We start from the raw sequence: 21,820 nt of genomic DNA on the forward strand, positions 1-21,820 counted from the left end.
ACTTCGTGACATATTTGAAGAAGTTTAACTTGAGAATTATATTAGTGCATTGCTCCACAAACTTTAATTTTTTACGAGCACAGACAGACCAACAAACAGACGGACCGAATGACTTCAAATGGCAACAAACCCTGGGCATTATAACTACACTTAAAACAAGAGCACGGCCTTGCGGGTGCAGACCGCTCATCTATTATTTCTTTTAAAGGTGAAGGGACCTATCTCAATACTTCAATCACAAAGGAGGGAGGGGTGGGGTGGAGAGGGGTGTATAGTGTGGGTGTGTGGTCATTTATTACATTATATTCCAAAAATAAAAATAGAAATGCAAAAAAAAATATATAAAAATTTGGGGAAGGGGGGGTATTCTTGGGTGGGATGGTTGGACGCTATTTCAAACATAAAATAATTAAAAAAAATATTTTTGTTTTTTAACCATGTTTCAAAAAAAATTTGGGGGGTGCGGTGGGGAGGGGGGGGGGGGAATAGTGTGAGGGTGTAGTCATTTATTAGATGATCTTTACAAAAAATGAAAAAAAAAATATGATTTTGAGGGGGGGGGATTCTGGGGTGGGGGGGGCGTGGCGGATGGTTTGGGTGGAGTCTATTGTGGTATTTCAGGTAAGAGTTGTTATGTCAAAGTATCAATCAAATCTAATCATAAATAAAGAAGATATGGAAATTTTAGCAAAATTTAATAAATTGACCTTGATAGTCAAGGTCATTCAAAGGTCAAGGTAAAATTCAACTTGCCAGGTACAGTACCCTCATGATAGCATGAAAGTATTTGAAGTTTGAAAGCAATAGCCTTCATACTTTAGAAGTAAAGTGGATCTAAACACAAAATTTAACCATATATTCAAAGTTACTAAGTCAAAAAAGGGCCATATTCCGTCAAAATGACAACCAGAGTTATGCAACTTGTCCTGTACTGTCTGTCCCCTATGATAGTTTGCTAGTGTTCCGAGTATGAAAGCAATATCTATGATACTTTAGGAGTAAAGTGGACCAAAACACAAAACTTAAATAAAATTTGCAATTTCTATATAAAAAAGGGCCCATAATTCTGTCAAAATCCAGTCAGAGTTACATAACTTTTCCTGCACAGTCCCCATAAGATAGTTAGTAAGTGTTGCAAGTATGAAAGCAATAGCTTTGATACTTAAAAAATAAAATGGACCTAAACACAAAACTTACCCAAATTTTCAATTTTTTAAGTATAAAAAGGGCACATAATTCTGTCAAAATGCATGCCTGAGTTATCTAACTTGGCCTGCCCAGTCCTCTCATGATATTTAGTAAGTGTACCAAGTTTGAATGCAATAGCATTGATACCTTCTGAGAAAAGTGGACCTAAACACAAAACTTAACCGGACGCCGACACCGACGCTGACGCCGACGCCAAGGTGATGACAATAGCTCATAAATTTTTTTCAAAAAATAGATGAACTAAAAAGATTATAACAAGCAAATTTCTCGAACTGATATTCCCCGCCAAATAAACTTTGTTTATTGATTGGTGCAAAGCCCTTGAAATACAGTATTATCATTAAGTGTAGGGTAATAATTAATTGTAAGGTAATGTTTTTTTTTTATTGCAATACTCCTAATTGATATCTACACATCCATAAAGCTTCATGTTAAAATCTTGAAGCATATCCAAGATATAGCCTTGAAAAAGTTACATCGTACAAAAACAACAATTTTTTTTAAGGGCGATAACTCTTAGTTAAGAAAGTGCAGGGTCATGGTTCATGTGCATTGCGATTCTGGCTGTGACATTGATTTCTACACGCCCATTAAGTGTCATGTTAAAATTTATTGTATCTGAGACATAGCCCTGAAAAATTTCATTATACAACAAGAGATGTGTTCCTCAGAAACACAATGCCCCCTATTGCGCCGCTTTGAAATAAAATTTTCTATATATCATTTGGCAGGTTTAGAAATTATCTCCCTTTTAAAGCTTATTACTTCCCTTGGATTGTATTTTTTTACTTTTGACCTTGAAGGATGACCTTGACCTTTCACCACTCAAAATGTGCAGCTTCAGTAGATACACATGCATGCCAAATATCAAGTTGCTATCTTCAATATTGCAAAAGTTATGGCCAATGTTAAAGTTTTCGGACGGACAGACGGACTGACTGACAGACAGTTCAACTGATATATGCCACCCTACCGGGAGCATAAAAACAACAAAGAGCAATAACTCTTATTTAAGAAAGTGAAGGGTTATGATCTTTAAGCATCGCACATATCCTTATTAATATCAATACACCCATAAAGTTTCATGTTGAAATCTTGCATGGTATCTGAGATATAGCCCTGAAAAGTTTCATCATACAAAATAACAAAAAAGGGCAGTTACTCTTATTAAAGAAAGTGTAGTGTTATGGTTCTTGTGCATGACACTTCTCCTCATTGATATCTATACACCTATTTAGTTTCATGTTGATATCTTATATAGTTTCTGAAATATATCCCTCAACAGTTTTGCAACAGACGAACAGACAGACAAAGCCAAGTCTATCATTTCATTGTATACAATAATAAGACAAAATAAGGAAAATATATGTTTTGGCAATATTTGGAAATGTACTTGTAGGCACAATATTATTGATGTAGAGAGGGTATCTACAGACATATTATTATTCATGTTTGAAAGAGAAAACATACAATTAGTAGTTAATGTTTACATGTTCTAAAAGAAAATGTTAAATGGTCTTAATCAATCTTTAGTCAGTGATCCACTACTCCAATGATTGCCTGACAAACAAAACTCAAAATCTGTGACACAATGTATCATCTTACAATATGAAAAGGTATAAATACAAAAATTAATTCAATGTAGCACAATATAACACACTTAGGATATGCTAAAACAAACACACTTAAGCAATGCAATAACAGCCCATGGTAAAAATGTTTATATATATTGCACTTTTTGCATTTGATTATTGAACAACCTCGAAATGTGGAGAATAAGTGATGTGCATATCTCCAATAAAAAAATAAATACATATAAAAATTGTTGTAAATTAATTAAAATGAAAATTCTAAAGTACAGTTTGTATGACTTATTCACCTGATTATATACACAAGAATGTATACATGTATGTGTAGCCCATAGTTTACTACATCAAAACCATTAAGCAATGGTTTATATCTTTCTTAATTTCACAATAAAGCGAACAAAATGTAAAACATACATATATTTTCCTCTAAAAGACTAAGGATTAGAGAACAAGTCAAAAAGTTAAAAAAAAAAAACAAGCAAAAAATATTTGAAAAATATTAGGAATCATAAACAATCTTTTTCAGAACATGATTTCTGTAAATTCCATACACTGTACCATATAGTATCAAAGGTGTTACAATCTATCATCTGGTCATCCAGTAACGGACCATACTTTTCATGACATTGCATTTGTACATAAAATATATTAAAATAATTCAAACCTTTTTAGTTTACAACTATTTATTTTAGCTCAATTGCATAGAAAGGCTAAGGATTATTTGAAACGCTCTCGATTCCGTTTCCTGGGACTAAAATCAGTACTTGGTGTCTATGGGGAAGATCTAAAGAACGCTCCCACAGTGGGGATTGAACATGTGACCTCCCGGTAGCTAGGCGGGCACCATATCCATTATACCATGGCGACTTTCCATGGAAATAGCACTTACATATCAAATTACAAAGACATTCATCCACACAAGTTTGTTTGATTTTTTTCATAGTGCACAGTAACCCAGTCCTATCATTTGAGCAGACGGACCCTCTCACACTTTTAACAGGCGCTCTCAGTTTATCACTTCTTATACACATATTAATGCAATTTCTGATAATTGCTTAGTTCAAATAAAAAGTATTAAGAGGGGAGAAGGGCTGTAGAGACTATTTCATCACCATTCCTCACACCAGTTATGTTGCCAGTTGGGGATTCGTATTAGCCATCCCAGCACTTCACCAAATGAGCTACATGGTCCATTTTGAGAGAAAAGTTCATCGACAATGGAATCTTAGCTAATGAGCAAAATAAGGCATCCTTGAAAGACTAGCACTGACAAATTTTCTTTCCTTTCAATAAAAATTCAATGGTAATTTGATTACTTCATAAACATATAAACTACAACAAATTTAATGTAAACAAACAACTCAACCAAAATAGTCAGAAAATATAAAAAGCAACATTTAAAAACCTGTTTTGAGCAAACAAAGTGCAATAATTGCGTAAAAATCAAGTAATATACAGTCAAAACAAATTTTAAACTTTAAACTGAATTAAATATGGGCAGAAAATCCCTTCCGCAAATTTATTTCATATCCAATCAAACTTCATAAAGACACAGATTTTATGATGTAGAATTATGCAGGGACCTACACAAACAAACACTTTCCCTGGATTATGCAACTATCAAATATGCACAAAAAAGCATAAACTTAACTGTGAACTAATAACTTATAGCATTAAACATATTCATTTCTCATTTACACATGTCGATAATAGATTTTTATTGGTGGTATTCTGTCACAGGTACTTTATCAAGGCACCATATTGCATATTAAATACTAGATTTAAATGTAAATCTGCATATTAGTCTAACAAATAGAAAGTTGCAAGTTGCATTCTTCATACAGTATTAAATAGTACATTTACCAAATAATTTTAAGATCTACTTATACTTGTAACAATTTATGACCAACTGGATCTTGCAACAAATGTAATTTTTACCCTCACAGGCCCACAATGCTTTGTCACAGTAATGGCCGCCATTCCCATGGCTATAATCTAAGGCACAGGAAAACAGACAAACGGCCATAATGCTGCAAAACCTCGCTGAAGCCTAAATGCCTTTCAAGATCAAACAAGTAGTTGAAAATCAGTTGAAAACACAACCATCAGGGGACTTTATAATTTTTTATTCAAACAAGAGCTGTCACCATGGGATGACATATGCCCCCTATAAACGCTTTGATAGAAGTTATGAGCAATTTTTGAAACCTAAACGCAGATTTTGAAACCTAAACGCTGACCCCAAGTTCAAAGTCAAGGTCACAGGGGTCACAATTTGTGTGTGTATTGAAAGGTCTTGTTCATATACACATGCATACCAAATATGAAGGTTATATCTCAAGGGACATAGAAGTTATGAGCATTTTTAGAAAAACCTAAACGCAGATTTCGAAACCTAAACGCAGACCCCAAATTCAAGGTCAAGGTCACAGGGGTCAAAACTCAAAATTATTGTGTGTATGGAAAGGCCTTGTCCATATACACATGCATACCAAATATGAAGGTTATATCTCAAGGGACATAGAAGTTATGAGCATTTTTTTCGAAACCTAAACGCAGATTTTGAAACCTGAACGCGGACCCGAAATTCAAGGTCAAGGTCACAGGGATAAAAAATTGTGTGCCTATAGTAAGGCCTTGTCAATATACACATGCATACCAAATATGAAGGTTAAATCTCAAGGGACATAGAAGTTATGAGCATTTTTCGAAACCTAAACGCAGATTTCGAAAACCAAAACAAGGACCCTAAGTTCAAGGTCAAGGTCACAGGGGTCAAAATTTGTGTGCGTATGGAAAGGCCTTGACCATATACACATGCATGCCAAATATGAAATTGCTATCTGAAGTGACATAGAAGTTATGAGCATTTTTTGAAACCTAAACGCAAAGTGTGACGGACGGACAGACAGACAGATGGACAGTCTGATCACTATATGCCCTCCTTCGGGGGCATAAAAATAAAGGGCAATATATAAAATCTACCAAAAATTGTGTCACAGCCAAACTTATTTTCTTTACAAAAATCTACAACTTAAGTTCGCTGCCAAGATTTATTTCTTTACAATCATCTACACAGTGCGGAAATTCAACTGTGGAAGTTTGAGAGAGAGATCCACCAAGTAGTTAAAAGAGGAGATAAAATCACATGCTTAAGGACACACGTACCAACAAGAAGACAGCAAGCTCAATGCTGAATACCTCCCACTCCAAGGATGCATTAAAACTCATTTGATAACACAGTTCAGTAAAGGAACAGAAAAATAATCTCAAGCACATTGTCAACTTGAAATGGAATGTTTGTTCAAATGTTGTTTGTTAAGGTTTGTGTATAAGGCAAACTTGCAGTATGTTCAGGTCCAACCCATGTGCAACCATTAAAACATTTATTTTTGTTTCATTACATTAGATGCTCCTTCATGCCTGTTCCATTACAGATACTAATCAAGCTTTTTCTAAAATTTTGAGTATTAGTTTTTTTAGGATTTCAATTGTTGAAATATTTCAGACTCAGTTACTTAGACTTAGTCTGAAATATTTCAACAATGGAAAACCTTAAAACAACTTATTCTCAAAATTTTAACTGGAAATAGCTTGATTTATGGAGCTTATATAGTCATGGATCCAGTTCATTGGCAATACATATTTACGGCCCAAGAAATTATGCAAGCCAGACCAATGTGTTCACACATCTACACCACCTATATGGATAAAGGCCATGTCTTCCACTGCAGAGTTTGAACTGCATGGTCAGTCGGAGATCAAGTAGTAAATCAGCCATTTGTATGGACGCCAGACATTGTGAATTACAGACCCGTTCAGTTACACTGCTGTGCAACCTTGAATGAAGGCAATTGGTACCGCTACATCATGTGGACCTCATGTTCAATCAATCTCTGGGCGCTGAGTCATCAGAATCCTCTGACAGCATGCTCTCCTGTGAAATAACAATGCAGTGTTTGTTTTTTAAGCAATCTTGATTTTCCTCGATCACCTCATAAAAATGCATTAAAGAACAATTTTTCAAAAAATGTATTGTCGGTAATTTATAACATATACAGTTGCTCACAAGTTTATGTTTAATAATTTGTTTGCTTTATCTTTAATTGAATGCACAGGTTTGTTGTTAACAACATAGGATGTTTTTAAGATTATAATATGTTTAAATAAATTACAAAAAATAAATTTAAATTTGATAAAAAGCAAAGAAGGTAAAATTGACATTTCACATCTTACGTTCCCAATCCTAGGTTAGTGCTTTTTCAAAATTTGTAAACAAAACCTCCCATACAAGTTTAAATCAAGATTACAACAACCTGGTCAACACACTCACCCATCCACCCTGTCCAACAATCCAGTCCGCGAAGGTATCCTCAATGAAGCGCAGGCTGTTCTCCTTAATCTGCACAGCTAGTGCCCCTGTGGCCCCAACGGCTTTTATCGCGCTCTTAGTGAACCTGAACACAGTAGCTATCTGTGACCACCCCTCCTTGCTGCTGACCGACTCCTGTAGTGCCTTCTCGAAGTGGTTGTATGTAACCATTTTGGTGATCTTCATTGCAGCCTGGCGGGCATTGGAATTGAGCTGTGAAAGTGATTATGAAATAAATCATTGAACTAGATCATTGACACTATGCTGTGAAGTTTATAATAAAACATATGTATGGAGCTGTGAAGTTTATTATAAAAAATTGCATGGAGCTCAAAGTTGATTATTAATGTAGAGTTTTTTCACATATCTTATGCCCCTGCACCAATTTGTTCAAAGGCAAATAACTCTGCGAAATGTTTGAATCTTTATTCAACAAAAAGGTTTCTTGCACATCAACAACAGCATTGGCATGGATCTATGAAGTTGATAATTAACCTTTTACCATTCAGATACGCATTCCTTGGAAAAACTAATTAAATTAAAGACCTTTCCTATTAGGTTCAAGTTTTAAAAGTTTCATTTCCAACCCTAAGATGCTGATGAGCAGCAAACAGCATACAACCTGAACTTACTGTGAGTTACAAGCAGGCTGTTCTGGTTTTAGGCAGGTTGCATATAGCCATTTTCACTTTGCTTCTGTGTTAAACTAGAGCTTTCTCACAAACATGGCTAAAAGCCCGGAACTACTTTGTTTAAGAAAAAGGTGTCATTCATATCTACACTTCATGGTGATTAAAGACTTGAAGTTTTAATTAAATTTCTTCAGAAATGTGGAAGTACAAATGGGCCTCGCTCTGTGAAAAGGGCCTCGCTCTGTGAAAAGGGGGTTTAATGCATGGCGTAAAGTGTCATGCAGACTGCACAGGCTAATCTGGGACAACACTTTCCGTCTAAACTGGATTTTTGCTAAGAGACTTTCTTTAAACGCAAAAATATCATAAAAGCAGAAAGTGTGTCGTCCCTGATTAGCTTGTGCGGACTGCACAGGCAAATCTGGGATGACTCTTTACGCACATGCATTAAACCCCCTTTTCACAGAGCACGTCCCAAATGTAGTTCACTCTACATATTAATAATGTAACATGTTACGAGGACAGACCAAAAAACTGACCAACTGACAGAGTTACTCCTATAAACACACACTATGTGGGGGTATAATGATATTCAAATCTTAGTTGTTTATTAGTTGTTTATCTGTCAATAAGCAATGGTTTTGAATCCTCAGAAAATAGTTATTGACGGCAAGATCAATATGTAGTATGTAGTAGGCATTTTGTTCATAATATTATAGATTTTAATTTAATGTATTTGTTAAAATTTAAGTCTGACACAATGACTCCAATAAACTCTTAATCAAATGTTAAGGATTGTTGTTTCATGGTTTACACACTATCTGCAACTAAGGCTGCATAGGGACTTAACTTCCAATATCAAGTGTAAATGTCTCTGATACTGGTAAATTTAAATGTGAACTATATTGATTTCAGTTAACATAAAGTCTAAGATCAATTCAAACAACTTCAAAATATTACATTTTTAAAAACTAAACCTTTATACAAAACAGAGAATATATGTAATTTAAGAAATTTACACATGTTTTCTAAATGCTGGGCCAAAGATGTTTGTAAAAAAAAGAACAATCTATAAACAGCAAGAGACTATTTTTGATAAAATCAATCATATTTGAGCCATGCTCTGAGTAAACAGGGCTTAATTAATTTGCGTAAAGTGTTGTCCCTTATTAGCCATTGCAGTCTGATTTTTTCTTTTGGAACAAACATTTTTTTAATTTTTTTTAAACAAACTGCACAGGCTAATCTGGCATTAGGCCTTGTTTTCCCAGAGCGCAGCGCCATTATATTGAGATTTGTAAATGCAGTGGATCACTGAAAGGCTGTTACATTAGCATCGATGTTGCCGGCCACACGATGCAGCTCTGCTACCAGCTCCTGTTCCAGTGTGCTTAAACTACTACTCTGCATAGGGTCTGAAATAAAGCATGCAGAGAAGTTAATTTGACAATAGCTTATTTGTTTTGTATTTAAAAATTTTAAACCTCAGTTAAACTTATTTTAACAAGTTTTATTTGTAAATATTTTTCCAACACCCTAAACATACAGGACTTTTAAATGTGGTTAATCACCTACAGCCCTTATGCAGCTATTAACTAACTTAAATATGTGGTTATATAATTTAATTAGATCAGGGCTCTAAAAACAGCTTGTCTATGAAGATAATGATTACAGTGCTTGACTGCTTTACTCCTTCCAATCCATAGCTATACAATTATTATCAATTCAGTGTTGAATGTTCAGACGATGTTTTATAACAACTGTAAGTCTTCCTCATGGATGTTTTTTATGTCCCCCAGTCTATACTGGGGGACATATTGTTTTTGCCCTGTCTGTTTGTTGGTTTGTTTGTTTGCATCAAACTTTAACATTTGCCATAACTTTTGCAATATTGAAGATAGCAACTTCATATTTGGCACACATGTGTATCTCATGAAGCTGCACATTATGAGTGGTGAAAGGTCAAGGTAAAGGTAATCCTTCAAGGTCAAACGTCAACAAGATGTGTTTGTGAAACACAATGTCCCCCTATATGATCTTGAAGGATGACCTTGACCTTGTGAAGGACGACCTTGACCTTGACCTTTCACCACTCAAAATGTGCAGCTCCATGAGATACACATGCATGCCAAATATCAAGTTGCTATCTTCAATATTGCAAAAGTATTCATAAAATAAGCGATTTGGGCCACATATATTTGACCTCTGACCTTGAAGGATGACCTTGACCTTGACCTTTTACCACTCAAAATGTGCAGCTCCATGAGATGCACATGCATGCCAAATATCAAGTTGCTATCTTCAATATTGCAAAAGTATTTATAAAATAAGCGATTTGGGCCACATATATTTGACCTCTGACCTTGAAGGATGACCTTGACCTTGACCTTTCACCACTCAAAATGTGCAGCTCCATGAGATACACATGCATGCCAAATATCAAGTTGCTATCTTCAATATTGCAAAAGTATTCATAAAATGAGCGATTTTGGCCACATATATTTGACCTCTGACCTTGAAGGATGACCTTGACCTTTCACCACTCAAAATGTGCAGCCTCATGAGATACACATGAATGCCAAATATGAAGTTGCTATATTCAATATAGCAAAAGTTATTGCAAAATGTTAAAGTTGGCGCAAACAGACCAACGTACAGACCAACGTACAGACCAACAGACCAACGTACAGACCAACAGACAGGGCAAAAACAATATGTCCCCCACTACTATAGTGGGGGACATAAAAATATGGGGGGGGGGACATAGTGTTTCACAAACACATCTTGTTTTTTTAGTATTCAAGGCACTTATTATAACTAGTGAGCATATTCAATTTTACTTCACAAACCCATGTAAAATTCACCTTTGACCTGTTGAATACAAATTTTAAAGGCTTCTTCCTCTAATACCAAGTTATCATGGTTGTATGTCAAAGCGTTCTCTACATAGTAGGGGGAAACAAAAGTTCTTCAAACAGACCAACCAAAGGACAGATCGCAAGAAATATAACCCCGCTTCTACAAGGAGGGCATAACGCAAGGATTCAATGGTTATAACATCATATCTCCTTTCATTTTTAAAATCAGTAGTTTAGATATAAAATGCTTTAATTCAATAATAAATCATAAATCTAATTTGATGGTTGATCATATTTGGATTCGATGGATGCATGGGATTTAAAACTAAACATTGCAGCCTCAACACAATCTCATCCTAAAAAAGCATTTTCACATGAATGACAAATATACCCCACATATATCATCCGCTACAAAGAAAAAGACAATAAGATAATGCTTTATTGCACTATGTTTGTGCATAAACAATTTGTGCATGAGAAATCATTCAATATTCTCTGGAACACATATTTATAAAATAACTTTAATTAAGTCAACATTTGGTGGCTTGAAACAAAAGACAAACTTGATTTGTTAAACTTGCTAAGTAATGAACTATTTCATCTTCGAATAAAGACTCAGTCAAACTCGATCTGTATTCCTGTGTTAAATAAAGTTATACATGTGTACTTTTAATTTAAATAATAAATAAATTATGAAAATACCTAAAACCTCTTCCTTTTCAGGGGACATTTTGTCACGTGTTTCTCGTCTTGGACTTCTGGCCGCCTGATCCAATTCATATCTACTGTGATATACATCACCAATCTCAGCAAGTCTACTCGCTATCTTTTCTATTTGATCGTCATGCATTGTCTCTTCTTTTTTACCTGAATTTACAATATTTGTTACAACATTATTATTTATTTAAATCCATTATAACACAAAAAAGACACTCAAAATATGGAAAATAGTTCAATAACTAGATAAAGTTGTTTAGTTATATATTATGCAAATGGCATAATTTGCTAGATATTATGGCTGAAAAGGCCCGAATGATACAGGTATACAATGTGAACATGTATTGAAACTATTAGAACTTCTAAGATCAATATCACAGACTGTTATAAGCATATAGACAATTAAACGAATTGTTCTAAGAATATAGTTTATAATTGCAACTGTTTTATCATATTGTTTTTAACTGTAACTGTTTTACTGTATGAGTTTTTACTGGAACTGTTCTTGGCATTTGGTTTATAATTATGACTTCTCTTTGCAAATGGACAATTATGAGGACAGTTCTAAGCATTGTGTAAATAACATGAACAATGCTTGAGATAAATCCATTACAAAGACAAAGCTTGAGATAAATCCATTACAAAGACAAAGCTTGAGATAAATCCATAACAAAGACAATACTCAAGATATATCCAATACAAAGATAACGCTCAAGATATATCCATTACTAAGACAATGCTCTAGATATATCAAATACAAAGACAATGCTTGAGATATATCAATTACAAAGACAATGCTCTAGATATATCAATTACAAAGACAATGCTCTAGATATATCCATTACAAAAACAATGCTCTAGATATATCAATTACAAAGACAATGCTTGAGATATATCCATTACAAAAACAATGCTCAAGATATATCCATTACAAAGAGAATGCTGGAGATATATCCATTACAAAGACAATGCTCAAGATATATCCATTACAAAGACAATCCTCTAGATATATCCATTGCAAAGACAATGCTTGAGATATATCCATTACAAAGACAGTGCTCCAGATATATCCAATATAAAGACAATGATCAAAATATATCCATTACAAAGACAATGCTTGAGATATATCCATTTCATTAACAATGCTAGAGATATATCCATTACAAAGAGAATGCTGGAGATATACACATGTATACATTACAAAGACAATGCTTGAGATATATCCATTATAAAGACAATGCTCTTGATATATCAATTACAAAGACAATGCTCTAACTATATCAATTACAAAGACAATGCTCTAGATATATCAATTACAAAGACAATGCTTGAGATATATACATTACAAAGCCCATGCTCTAGATATATCCATTACAAAGACACTGCTCTAGATATATCAATTACAAAGACAATGCTCAAGATATATCCATTACAAAGACAATGCTCAAGATATATCCATTACAAAGACAATGCTCTAGATATGTCAATTACAAAGACAATGCTCTAGATATATTAATTACAAAGACAATGTTCTAGATATATCCATTACAAAGACAATCCTCAAGATATATCCATTACAAAGACAATGCTCAAGATATATCCATTACAAAGACAATGCTCTAGATATGTCAATTACAAAGACAATGCTCAAGATATATCCATTACAAAGAGAATGCTGAAAATATATCCATTACAAAGACAATTCTCAAGATATATCCATTACAAAGACAATGCTCTAGATATATCCTTTACAAAGACAATGCTTGAGATATATCCATTACAAAGACAGTGCTCAAGATATTTCCAACATAAAGCCAATGCTCGAAATATATCTATTACAAAGACAATGCTTGGGATATATCCACTTCAAAAACAATGCTAGAGATATATCCATTACAAAGGGTATGCTGGAGATATACACATGTATACATTACAAATACATTACAAATACAATGCTTGAGATATTCATTACAAAGACAATGCTCTATATATATATATATCAATTACAAAAACAATGCTATAGATATATCAATTACAAAGACATTGCTTGAGATAAATCCATTACAAAGACCATGCTCTAGATACATGTATATCCATTACAAAGACAATGCTCTAGATATATCAATTACAAAGACAATGCTGGAGATATATCAATTACAAAGACAATGCTATAGATATATCAATTACAAAGACAATGCTGGAGATATATCCATTACAAAGACAATGCTATAGATATATCAATTACAAAGACAATGCTCTAGATATATCAATTACAAAGACAATGCTGGAGATATATCCATTACAAAGACCATGCTCTAGATACATGTATATCCATTACAAAGACAATGCTATAGATATATCAATTACAAAGACAATGCTCTAGATATATCAATTACAAAGACAATGCTAAAGATATATCCATTACAAAGACAATGCTTGAGATATATCAATTACAAAGACAATGCTGGAGATATATACATTACAAAGACAATACTCAAGATATATCCATAAAGAAAACAATGCTCAAGACATAGTATATTATAAGTAGAATGCTTGAGATTTAGTGAATTGCAAAGACAATGCTCAAGATATTATGCATTACAAGGACTATGCTAGAAATAAAGGAATTAACAAGACTATGACTTAGCTTTAGTACATTTCAAGGACAGTGCTCACGATACTGTGGATTACAAGGGAAAAGTTCGAGATTAGTTAATTACAAGGAGAATGTTCTATATATGGTATGTAACAAGGTCTATGATTAAGCTGTAGTAAATTGCAAGGACTATTTTTTACAACAAGTATCGTTGAAAACGATGGATGCTCCCCGATGATGCGCTTTGTCAATCTATGTGTTAATAACCACCTAAAAAAAATCTATTATTAGCCCTGGTGACCTTGACCCCAAATGACATCAAGCGACATCAAAAGGTAGAAGTCTATGTAAGGTACCTACATGCCAAATATGTAAGAGATCAGTAAAATATTGAAGGCGCTATGAAAAACTGTAACAAAAGTGTGATGGAAAAATATATTATTAGCCTCGGTGACCTTGACCTTTAACCCAGTGACCTCAAACCTCATCAAAAGGTAGAGGGCCATGCAAATTACCAACATGCCAAATATGAAAGAGATCGGTAAAGTAGTGAAGGCCCTATGAGAAACTGTAACAAAAGCGTGACAGAAAATCTATTATTAGCCTCGGTGACCTTGACCTTGAACCCAGTGACCTCAAACCTCATCAAAAGGTAGAGGTCCATGCAAGGTACCTACATGCCAAATATGAAAGAGATCAGTAAAGTACCAGGTAGTGAAGGCCCTATGAGAAACTGTAACAAAAGCGTGACAGAAAAACTATTATTAGGCCTCGGTGACCTTGACCTTGAATGAAGTGACATCAAAACTCATCAAAAGGTAGAGGTCCATGCAAGGTACCTACATGCCAAATATGAAAGAGATCCGTAAAGTAGTGAAGGCCCTATGAGAAACTGTAACAAAAGCGTGACAGAAAATCTATTATTAGCCTTGGTGACCTTGACCTTGAACCCAGTGACATCAAACCTCATCAAAAGGTAGAGGTCCATGCAAGGTACCTACATGCCAAATATGAAAGAGATCGGTAAAGTATTGAAGGCGCTATGAGAAACGGTAACAAAAGTGTGACGGAAAGAAGTAAGGAAGGAAGGAAGGAAGGAAGGACAAACTGGCAACTATATGCTCTGCCGAAATTTTATTTCGGGGAGCATAAAAAAGGCAAGTAGAAAGACAATCCTCAACACATAATCAATTACAAAGTGTTCTTACCTGTTGGACGGTCAGTCACAAGCATTGTCTCCATGTGGCTGTGAGAGTCCACATCTCTCACGACCCTCTCACCATCACGTCCCTTAACATGTTTCTCCGTTATCGTCAACTTCTCATCAAATTCAAAAGATTTGTTTCGCGGGAAATTATCATGATCTTCATTGTGGTCGAAGTAGTGTCTCTCTATCAGCTGCCCATCATGGTCAAATATATCGATGTGACTCGATCGGCGCTTTATGTCGTCCCTTCCAACCACCTGCAGTTCATTTACATCTGTGAGGTGAAAATGTTCAAAACACATACAGATAAAACGCATTCTCCAAGACTTAAGCAAGAAAGGTGTGTTATACATTTGTGGCCGCGTTCATCTTGCTGCCAATACATTAATACATTTTATTAAATGTCCACATTAAAGGGATGCTGCATATCAAGTTTCATCAAATTCGAAAATTTAGAGTTCAATATCTCTTATGAAACAAAAAACATGAGGATCCAAACTTGAAAGGAATGACATGGAGTAGGACAAAAACATGTATAGGGGAAATTTGTTTCAGACCCAAGGAAACTCTCTTCCATCTAAAAAAATGTGGGCAACAAAGCAAAATCTATACGCTCCCACCTTTATGCAGGCATAATAAATATAGTTCAAACAGTGCTTACGATACCGTGACCTTTTGCCCAATGAACAGGAGCGTAAGCCGGTGCATGCCAAGTACAGTACTGGGACAATATCAGTGAACTTGAATTCAATTTTTGACTAAATCAACAAAAAAGGTTACTATAACTTTAATACAATTTAACATGACAAAAAACACATTTTAAGAAATTCTAATGAACGCTTTCTAAAAGTAAAAAAAAAAATGTGTTGCTACCTGAGTTGCCCCCACTTCCGTGGTTCCTGGACGATGCCTCTTCTTAACTTCACCAGACACAAATCCAGTCCCGGACACGGTCAGGAAACTTTTATCTTCATCACCTGGACGAGATGCAGGCACGGATACAGTTCGGTTGTACTCCCCCCTGCCATGGTCTGCTTGGTCAAAGTGTGCTGACTTGGAACCTTCATAAGAGACATGAGGCTAGATGAATAAATTATTTATTTTTATTCAGAAATTAGCACAGAAACAGGCACCAAGTGACTGATAATGACAGAACAAAACTGCGTATGAAAAAAGAATTACTTGTAGAATTTCAATAAAAATGAAGCCAAAGCAGAAAAGTCACTGTAAGTGTCAATACCTCTTTCATGACAAAGTGATACTTTAATTCTCAGTTTTTATAATTTGGAAAACACTAGTTTTTAAACATAAAGGTTCACTGTTGTACACTAAAATGGTACCAACATATTATATATATAAAACCTACCGGTAATAAACAGCATCGAATCAACATTTTTTTATTTTCCATTTGACACATTTTTTAATGCAAATTCATCAATTATATTACCTGACACCCTCTTTTTGTCTTTCGAAGTCAGCCTTCGCCACATCCCCATGAACCCGCCATCTTGCACACTTTCCTTAACATGTACTCGAGCGTCAATATGCTTGTTTCTGCTTGGGTCTCGATGGTCAATGATATCGATAGCTTCTTGCACGTCTTCGGTACGCAGCACAGTACTGCCGTCTGTTTGTCCGTGTGTCTGGTGAACGTGGCGATTCCGCTGTACATGGCGTTTTTCCGTTACTTTATTATCTGGCACATTGTCAGACTCGTCTTCTTTGTTGTAATGTTTCTTTTCTATGGAATCATGAGTAAATGTTGAACACAAGCATTTTAATTGCATTATAATTACATTGTACTTACATACTAATCAAGAAAAAATGTTTGTTGTTTGTATACTTGTGAAAATAATTATAAATGTTTGACTTACATGTATTAGCTAAGTAAATCTTCTGTTATCAGGATTCTTATTACCAAACAGGCTTTACATGCAAAATTGCAATAAACTATCAAGCTATTAAATAAAAGATAACAAGAGCACCGCATAACGGGTGCCACGCTCGGCTGCTAAATGTCAGAATATTTTTTTTGTTAGAGGTCACAGTGACCTTGACCTTTGACCTAGTGACCCAAAATGGGTGTGGCGTGTGGAACTCATCAAGGTGCATTTACATATGAAGTTTCAAAGTTGTAGGTGGAAGCACTTTGATTTTAAAGCCAATGTAAAGGTTTTAGCACGACGCTGGCGGACGGGGGACAATGAGCAGGCTATGACAATACCTCGGTTTTTCTCCGAAAACAGCCTCGCTAAAAATCATTAAAAGAACAACACTATAACAAAAAAAAGTAATGTCAAGAACATTTCTATCAATAGCATATTCATGCCATACAATGCTTCAATAAACATAATATTAAGGTCATGCACCAAACATCCATTTCTTTATTTTTCACCACAAGCCATACATGTCAATCCTGATTCATGCACTTTACTATATTATCAGCTATTTCAGCAGGTAAAGTGCCAGACTAAAAAAGTCTAAGGATTACTGTTTCCATTCTCACCCGACCACTTGACATGACTGTGACCTGTTTGGTAATTCAATCATTCATTGCTTCAACCTTTCTCCTCAAACCTCGCATTTAAGTAGACCTGTGTCAGTCACTGGTGTAATATGTGCACATAGAACTGCCTACTGGTAAACCAGCTCACCCAGAAATCATGTTGGTAGGTTAACTGACAAACATAATATGATTGTAATACTGTTGAAAACAGTGTAAAGTAACAAAGTGACAACTAACAGTGAAATGATATTCAATAATGTTATTTTTTGTATACAGATTCTAATGAATCTTAAATGCGTACCTTTTGATTTATTACCAGATGGTTCATAGACACCATCTTCATCCTCAGACAAAGCTCTTTTTTTCCTCGTTCTGAAAAAAGTTTGCAGGCGAACTTGCGCCCTCTTGAACATGGACTTTTTCTTACGTCCATGACTTTCCTGTTCTGTATACCCCGACTCTGATCCTTCTGAATCACTAGACCAGACAGGTTTCCTGCCATGTCCTGTCAATGTAGATGACTTCTTAGACCTTCTTGTGGATAACGACATGTCTTTAGGGGGTTGGGGACGTTTTGGCAGTGCACCATTTGTTAAACCGTATTGTGAATCTACATGTATGGTTGAAGGCTTGTCATCGACTTTTGAGCCTCTAGTCCTTGGTTCATCTACCAAAGAATCAATGGAATGCCTTTGAGACGAATCCAGCGATGAGTCTGTCTTCCATTGTTTTGAGTCATGGTCTGAACTAGGTTTTGCAGATTCAGGCAATGCTTCATTATCAAGGCTCGGACAGCCAAGTTCCTCCCCATGATCTTCAGATAGCTTCTTAAGCTGTTCGAATGACTTCCTTGATTGTGAACTGGACTTGCTGCCATGATCCCCAGTGTATGGCACTCGTTGGTACATGTCCTCCCTTGACCCGTGCTCAGATGCAGAGTGTGGCGTGCCTGGAGGCGGTGGTGGAGGAGGCTGGGATTGTTTCCTCAAACGCATACTCGCATAATTTCCAACAGCAGCGCCTGAGTACGGAGCCGACTTTGATTTGGCGTGGTGAACTTCGTGGTCACCATCGGCTGCATGATAGACGATGGAAACTGTTGGGAAATCATCATGAGGCAAGCTTTCGGCTTTCCGCATTTCAGTGTCACTTTCATCCATGTATGGAATGGAGTTTTCCCGTAAAAGGCTACTTTTGGAGGCCAGGTATCCTGAACTAGAACCACTGGGAGTGGTCTCTGTTACATCCACTTCAACGTAGCGCTGGTATTTGTGTGGAGAGGTCTGAACATCTTGTTTATCTAACTGTGACTGGAGAAACTGCTCTAAAATTTTGGCTGCATCACTTCGGATCACATTTTTTGTCACTTTACCTCTTCTTTTTGCACTGTTTTTTCTGTTTTTTAGCATCCTTTCAAGTCTCTCTTTTTTTTCATCCATATTTAATAAGATTGTCTCTGATGAGTCTTGTCGTGAGTTTTGTGTTTTTTCAGACGGTGTTTTTGTTATAAACGTTGTATGATGAGAAGCCTGTTCTCTCAGTAAACCTTCCATTATGCTTGTCATGCCAGAGAAGTCCTCTGAGTCAATCATTTTCTGTAACAAATAATATACCGGTAATTAAGTAAAAATATAATTTTTCGATACAGCTTTTAATATTTACAAGGCTTTTCCTTTACTATCAAAAAGCATAAGTTTGAATACATTTTTTTAGTTTATATCAAATAAGTTAAAGATAATTTTCATATATATTAACTTGATGTTTAAAACACATATATCTTAGAAATACATGCACTTGCATATAAAAGTACAATTAATCTTGGGCTTATGTGCATGTATTGATTACTTTATTTTATTGTGTTATTTGCTTATTAGGTCTTAACATATTCTAAAATTATTGTGTACGTGTATTTATGTTTGTAGTTCAAATGTATTTAACTTGCCTAGAGTGCATTACAATTATGACAGCTGCATACTATACTTAATTATTTCATGTAAAAATGATGAAAAAAGATGTAGCTAGGAGTAAAATTCTTAAATAAATTAATCATAAATGCAACCTTATTTAAGCTTTGGAAAAAGTGTTATCTAAATAAGGTAATATTCAACATGTTTGTTAATAATTTATTTAATTTGTGATTATTTTTAGTTTGATAGAAAACCCTATCCAAAAGCATTCATATTTATTCTTTACTTTTGCTTTGTCTGCTACCATTTGTATGAGTTTTGTAATAAGGTGGACAGAGCAACTGTAGGGGTCAGTTACTTCAATTATTTAAGAACTAAACACAAAACATGGTTAAATACATTTTTTTATATTCATTATATAAAACAATATCAGTAGGAATAGCCTGTTCCTATTAGATGTTTATTATATCCAAAATCTTTTAATACTTTAGTGAATCAAATTTTAAAGTTGAGTTGGCCTACTGCCTCTTGCAATCAAGTGCTCTCCATTTTAGGATGTGACATCTTGATACCAGGTAAACAACGCACAATGTAGATGGTATTGCGGTTGTGCTTGGAACTATCGGCTTTGCATTGTTAAACACGCTGTCAATTAATAATTTTGACATGGTATTAGCGGGAATTGAATAAATCTTTTTTTGCCTCATTGTTTACATTAATTGAAAAATTCCATTACTTGTTTTGATAACCGTCAGCACCAATAATATCGGGAGTCCCCCAAGGCACGGTCCTGGGTCCGCTACTGTTCCTGGTCTATATTAATGACCTCCCTAGCAGAACTAACTCCTCAGCACACATCTTTGCAGATGACTGCTTGCTATACAGAACCATCGCATCAGACAGAGACACTCAGGCACTTCAAGAGGATCTAGATCGCCTTCAAGAGTGGGAGAGGGACTGGTAGATGGATTTTAACCCAGACAAGTGCGAGTTGATCCATATTACCAACAAGCGAAAGCCATAGACGGCTCATATGCCATACATGTCCAATTCCTCAAGCAAACCAACAAAGCAAAGTACTTGGGCGTCACAATCGACAATACCCTGTCCTGGAACAGCCATATTGACGCATCATGTAAGTAGGCTAATATCACCACAGCATTTTTAAGAAGAAACCTGAGCACATGCCCACAAGATATCAAGGCCACATGCTACAAGTCCTTGATTCGACCTCAGCTGGAGTATGCAGCATCAGTATGGGACCCGCACACTAGGACCAACATTGACAAGCTTAAGAAAGTGCAAAGAAGAGCAGCTCGATTATGCATGGGCGACTTCAAACAAGCCAGCAGTGTCACAGCCATGATGAAACAGCTTGACTGGGACACACTTAAAGCCTGTTGCCAGCACTACACAGCCATCATGATGTTCAGGATAGTAAATAACCTAGTAGACATCCAATCCCAGCACATCCTACTACCAGCTGGTGTTCATACAAGAGGCCACGCCAACAGGTTCCTTGTACCCTTTGCCATCATCAATGCCTACAAATATTCCTTCTTTCCCTCTGGCATCCGCATCTGGAACAGCCTACCAGAAGCGACTATTGTGGCACTATCCCTCCACGTCTTTAAGACCAGGATGGACATGCTATGGCCTTAACTCTGGAGCATCTTGTTTTAATCTTGGTCCTTAGCCTTTTTGCAAGCGTTTTCCATTACGCATGTACATAGTCACAATTGTGCGACAATGCTCCGGAGGAGCCCAGCACACTACCCGGAAGAAGAAGAACCGCTCCATACATGGTAATCGGAGCATACATAATATTCTGTTTCATTTTTTGAAGTACATTAAAGTTAATACATTGTACATTTCAACACCTTGGTAACAAATTAAAGGTTGGCTTTGTAATGTTATATTTGACTACCAATGGTATAGGTTAGAGATGTCTATTGTTCTAGTGGACCACTGCATTTTTATTGTCAGCTCTTGGTTTCTAAATCATAAATGAAATCCATTACTATCATTTTTGGTCGTGAGTGCTTGAATTTGTTTATTCTCAAGGAATAGTCCGGAACAGAAAATACTTGATAAATAATGAAAATATAAAGCACTCACATTTCCGGGTCATGGTGAAGCCATGGGAGAGAACTGTGCTATTTATCTCTTACCTACTGCCTGATCAGTGGTAAACAAAAGCTTTACTTTCTATTATCCGATGAGCGTC

General features: G+C 35.5%; 1 protein-coding gene across 1 annotated transcript; it reads right to left on the reverse strand.

The window, feature by feature from the left end:
- Positions 1–580: 580 nt before the first annotated feature.
- On the reverse strand, positions 581–21,752 carry LOC127850817 (uncharacterized). The gene is made up of 9 exons (XM_052384154.1): positions 21,712–21,752; positions 17,988–19,281; positions 16,628–16,921; positions 16,054–16,241; positions 15,182–15,437; positions 11,363–11,527; positions 9,132–9,217; positions 7,132–7,383; positions 581–6,735 (listed from the first exon to the last, which is right to left on the reverse strand). Exons 2-9 carry the CDS (start codon positions 19,276–19,278, stop codon positions 6,688–6,690), a joined length of 2,580 nt encoding a protein of 859 aa, XP_052240114.1. The 5' UTR covers positions 19,279–19,281; positions 21,712–21,752; the 3' UTR covers positions 581–6,687.
- Between the last annotated feature and the right edge of the window lie 68 nt (positions 21,753–21,820).

This window comes from Dreissena polymorpha, chromosome 11 (genome assembly GCF_020536995.1).
Source record: "Dreissena polymorpha isolate Duluth1 chromosome 11, UMN_Dpol_1.0, whole genome shotgun sequence".
NCBI lineage: Eukaryota > Metazoa > Mollusca > Bivalvia > Myida > Dreissenidae > Dreissena > Dreissena polymorpha.

Coding starts and splice junctions, on each gene's coding strand:
- LOC127850817 (XM_052384154.1), bottom strand. CDS start 19,278: ATGATTGACTCAGAGGACTTCTCTGGCATGACAAGCATAATGGAAGGT. Junction 15,438..16,053: donor CGGAAGTGGGGGCAACTCAG/GTAGCAACACAT, acceptor AATGAACTGCAG/GTGGTTGGAAGGGACGACAT. Junction 9,218..11,362: donor TGAAAAGGAAGAGGTTTTAG/GTATTTTCATAA, acceptor GCTTTATTTCAG/ACCCTATGCAGAGTAGTAGT.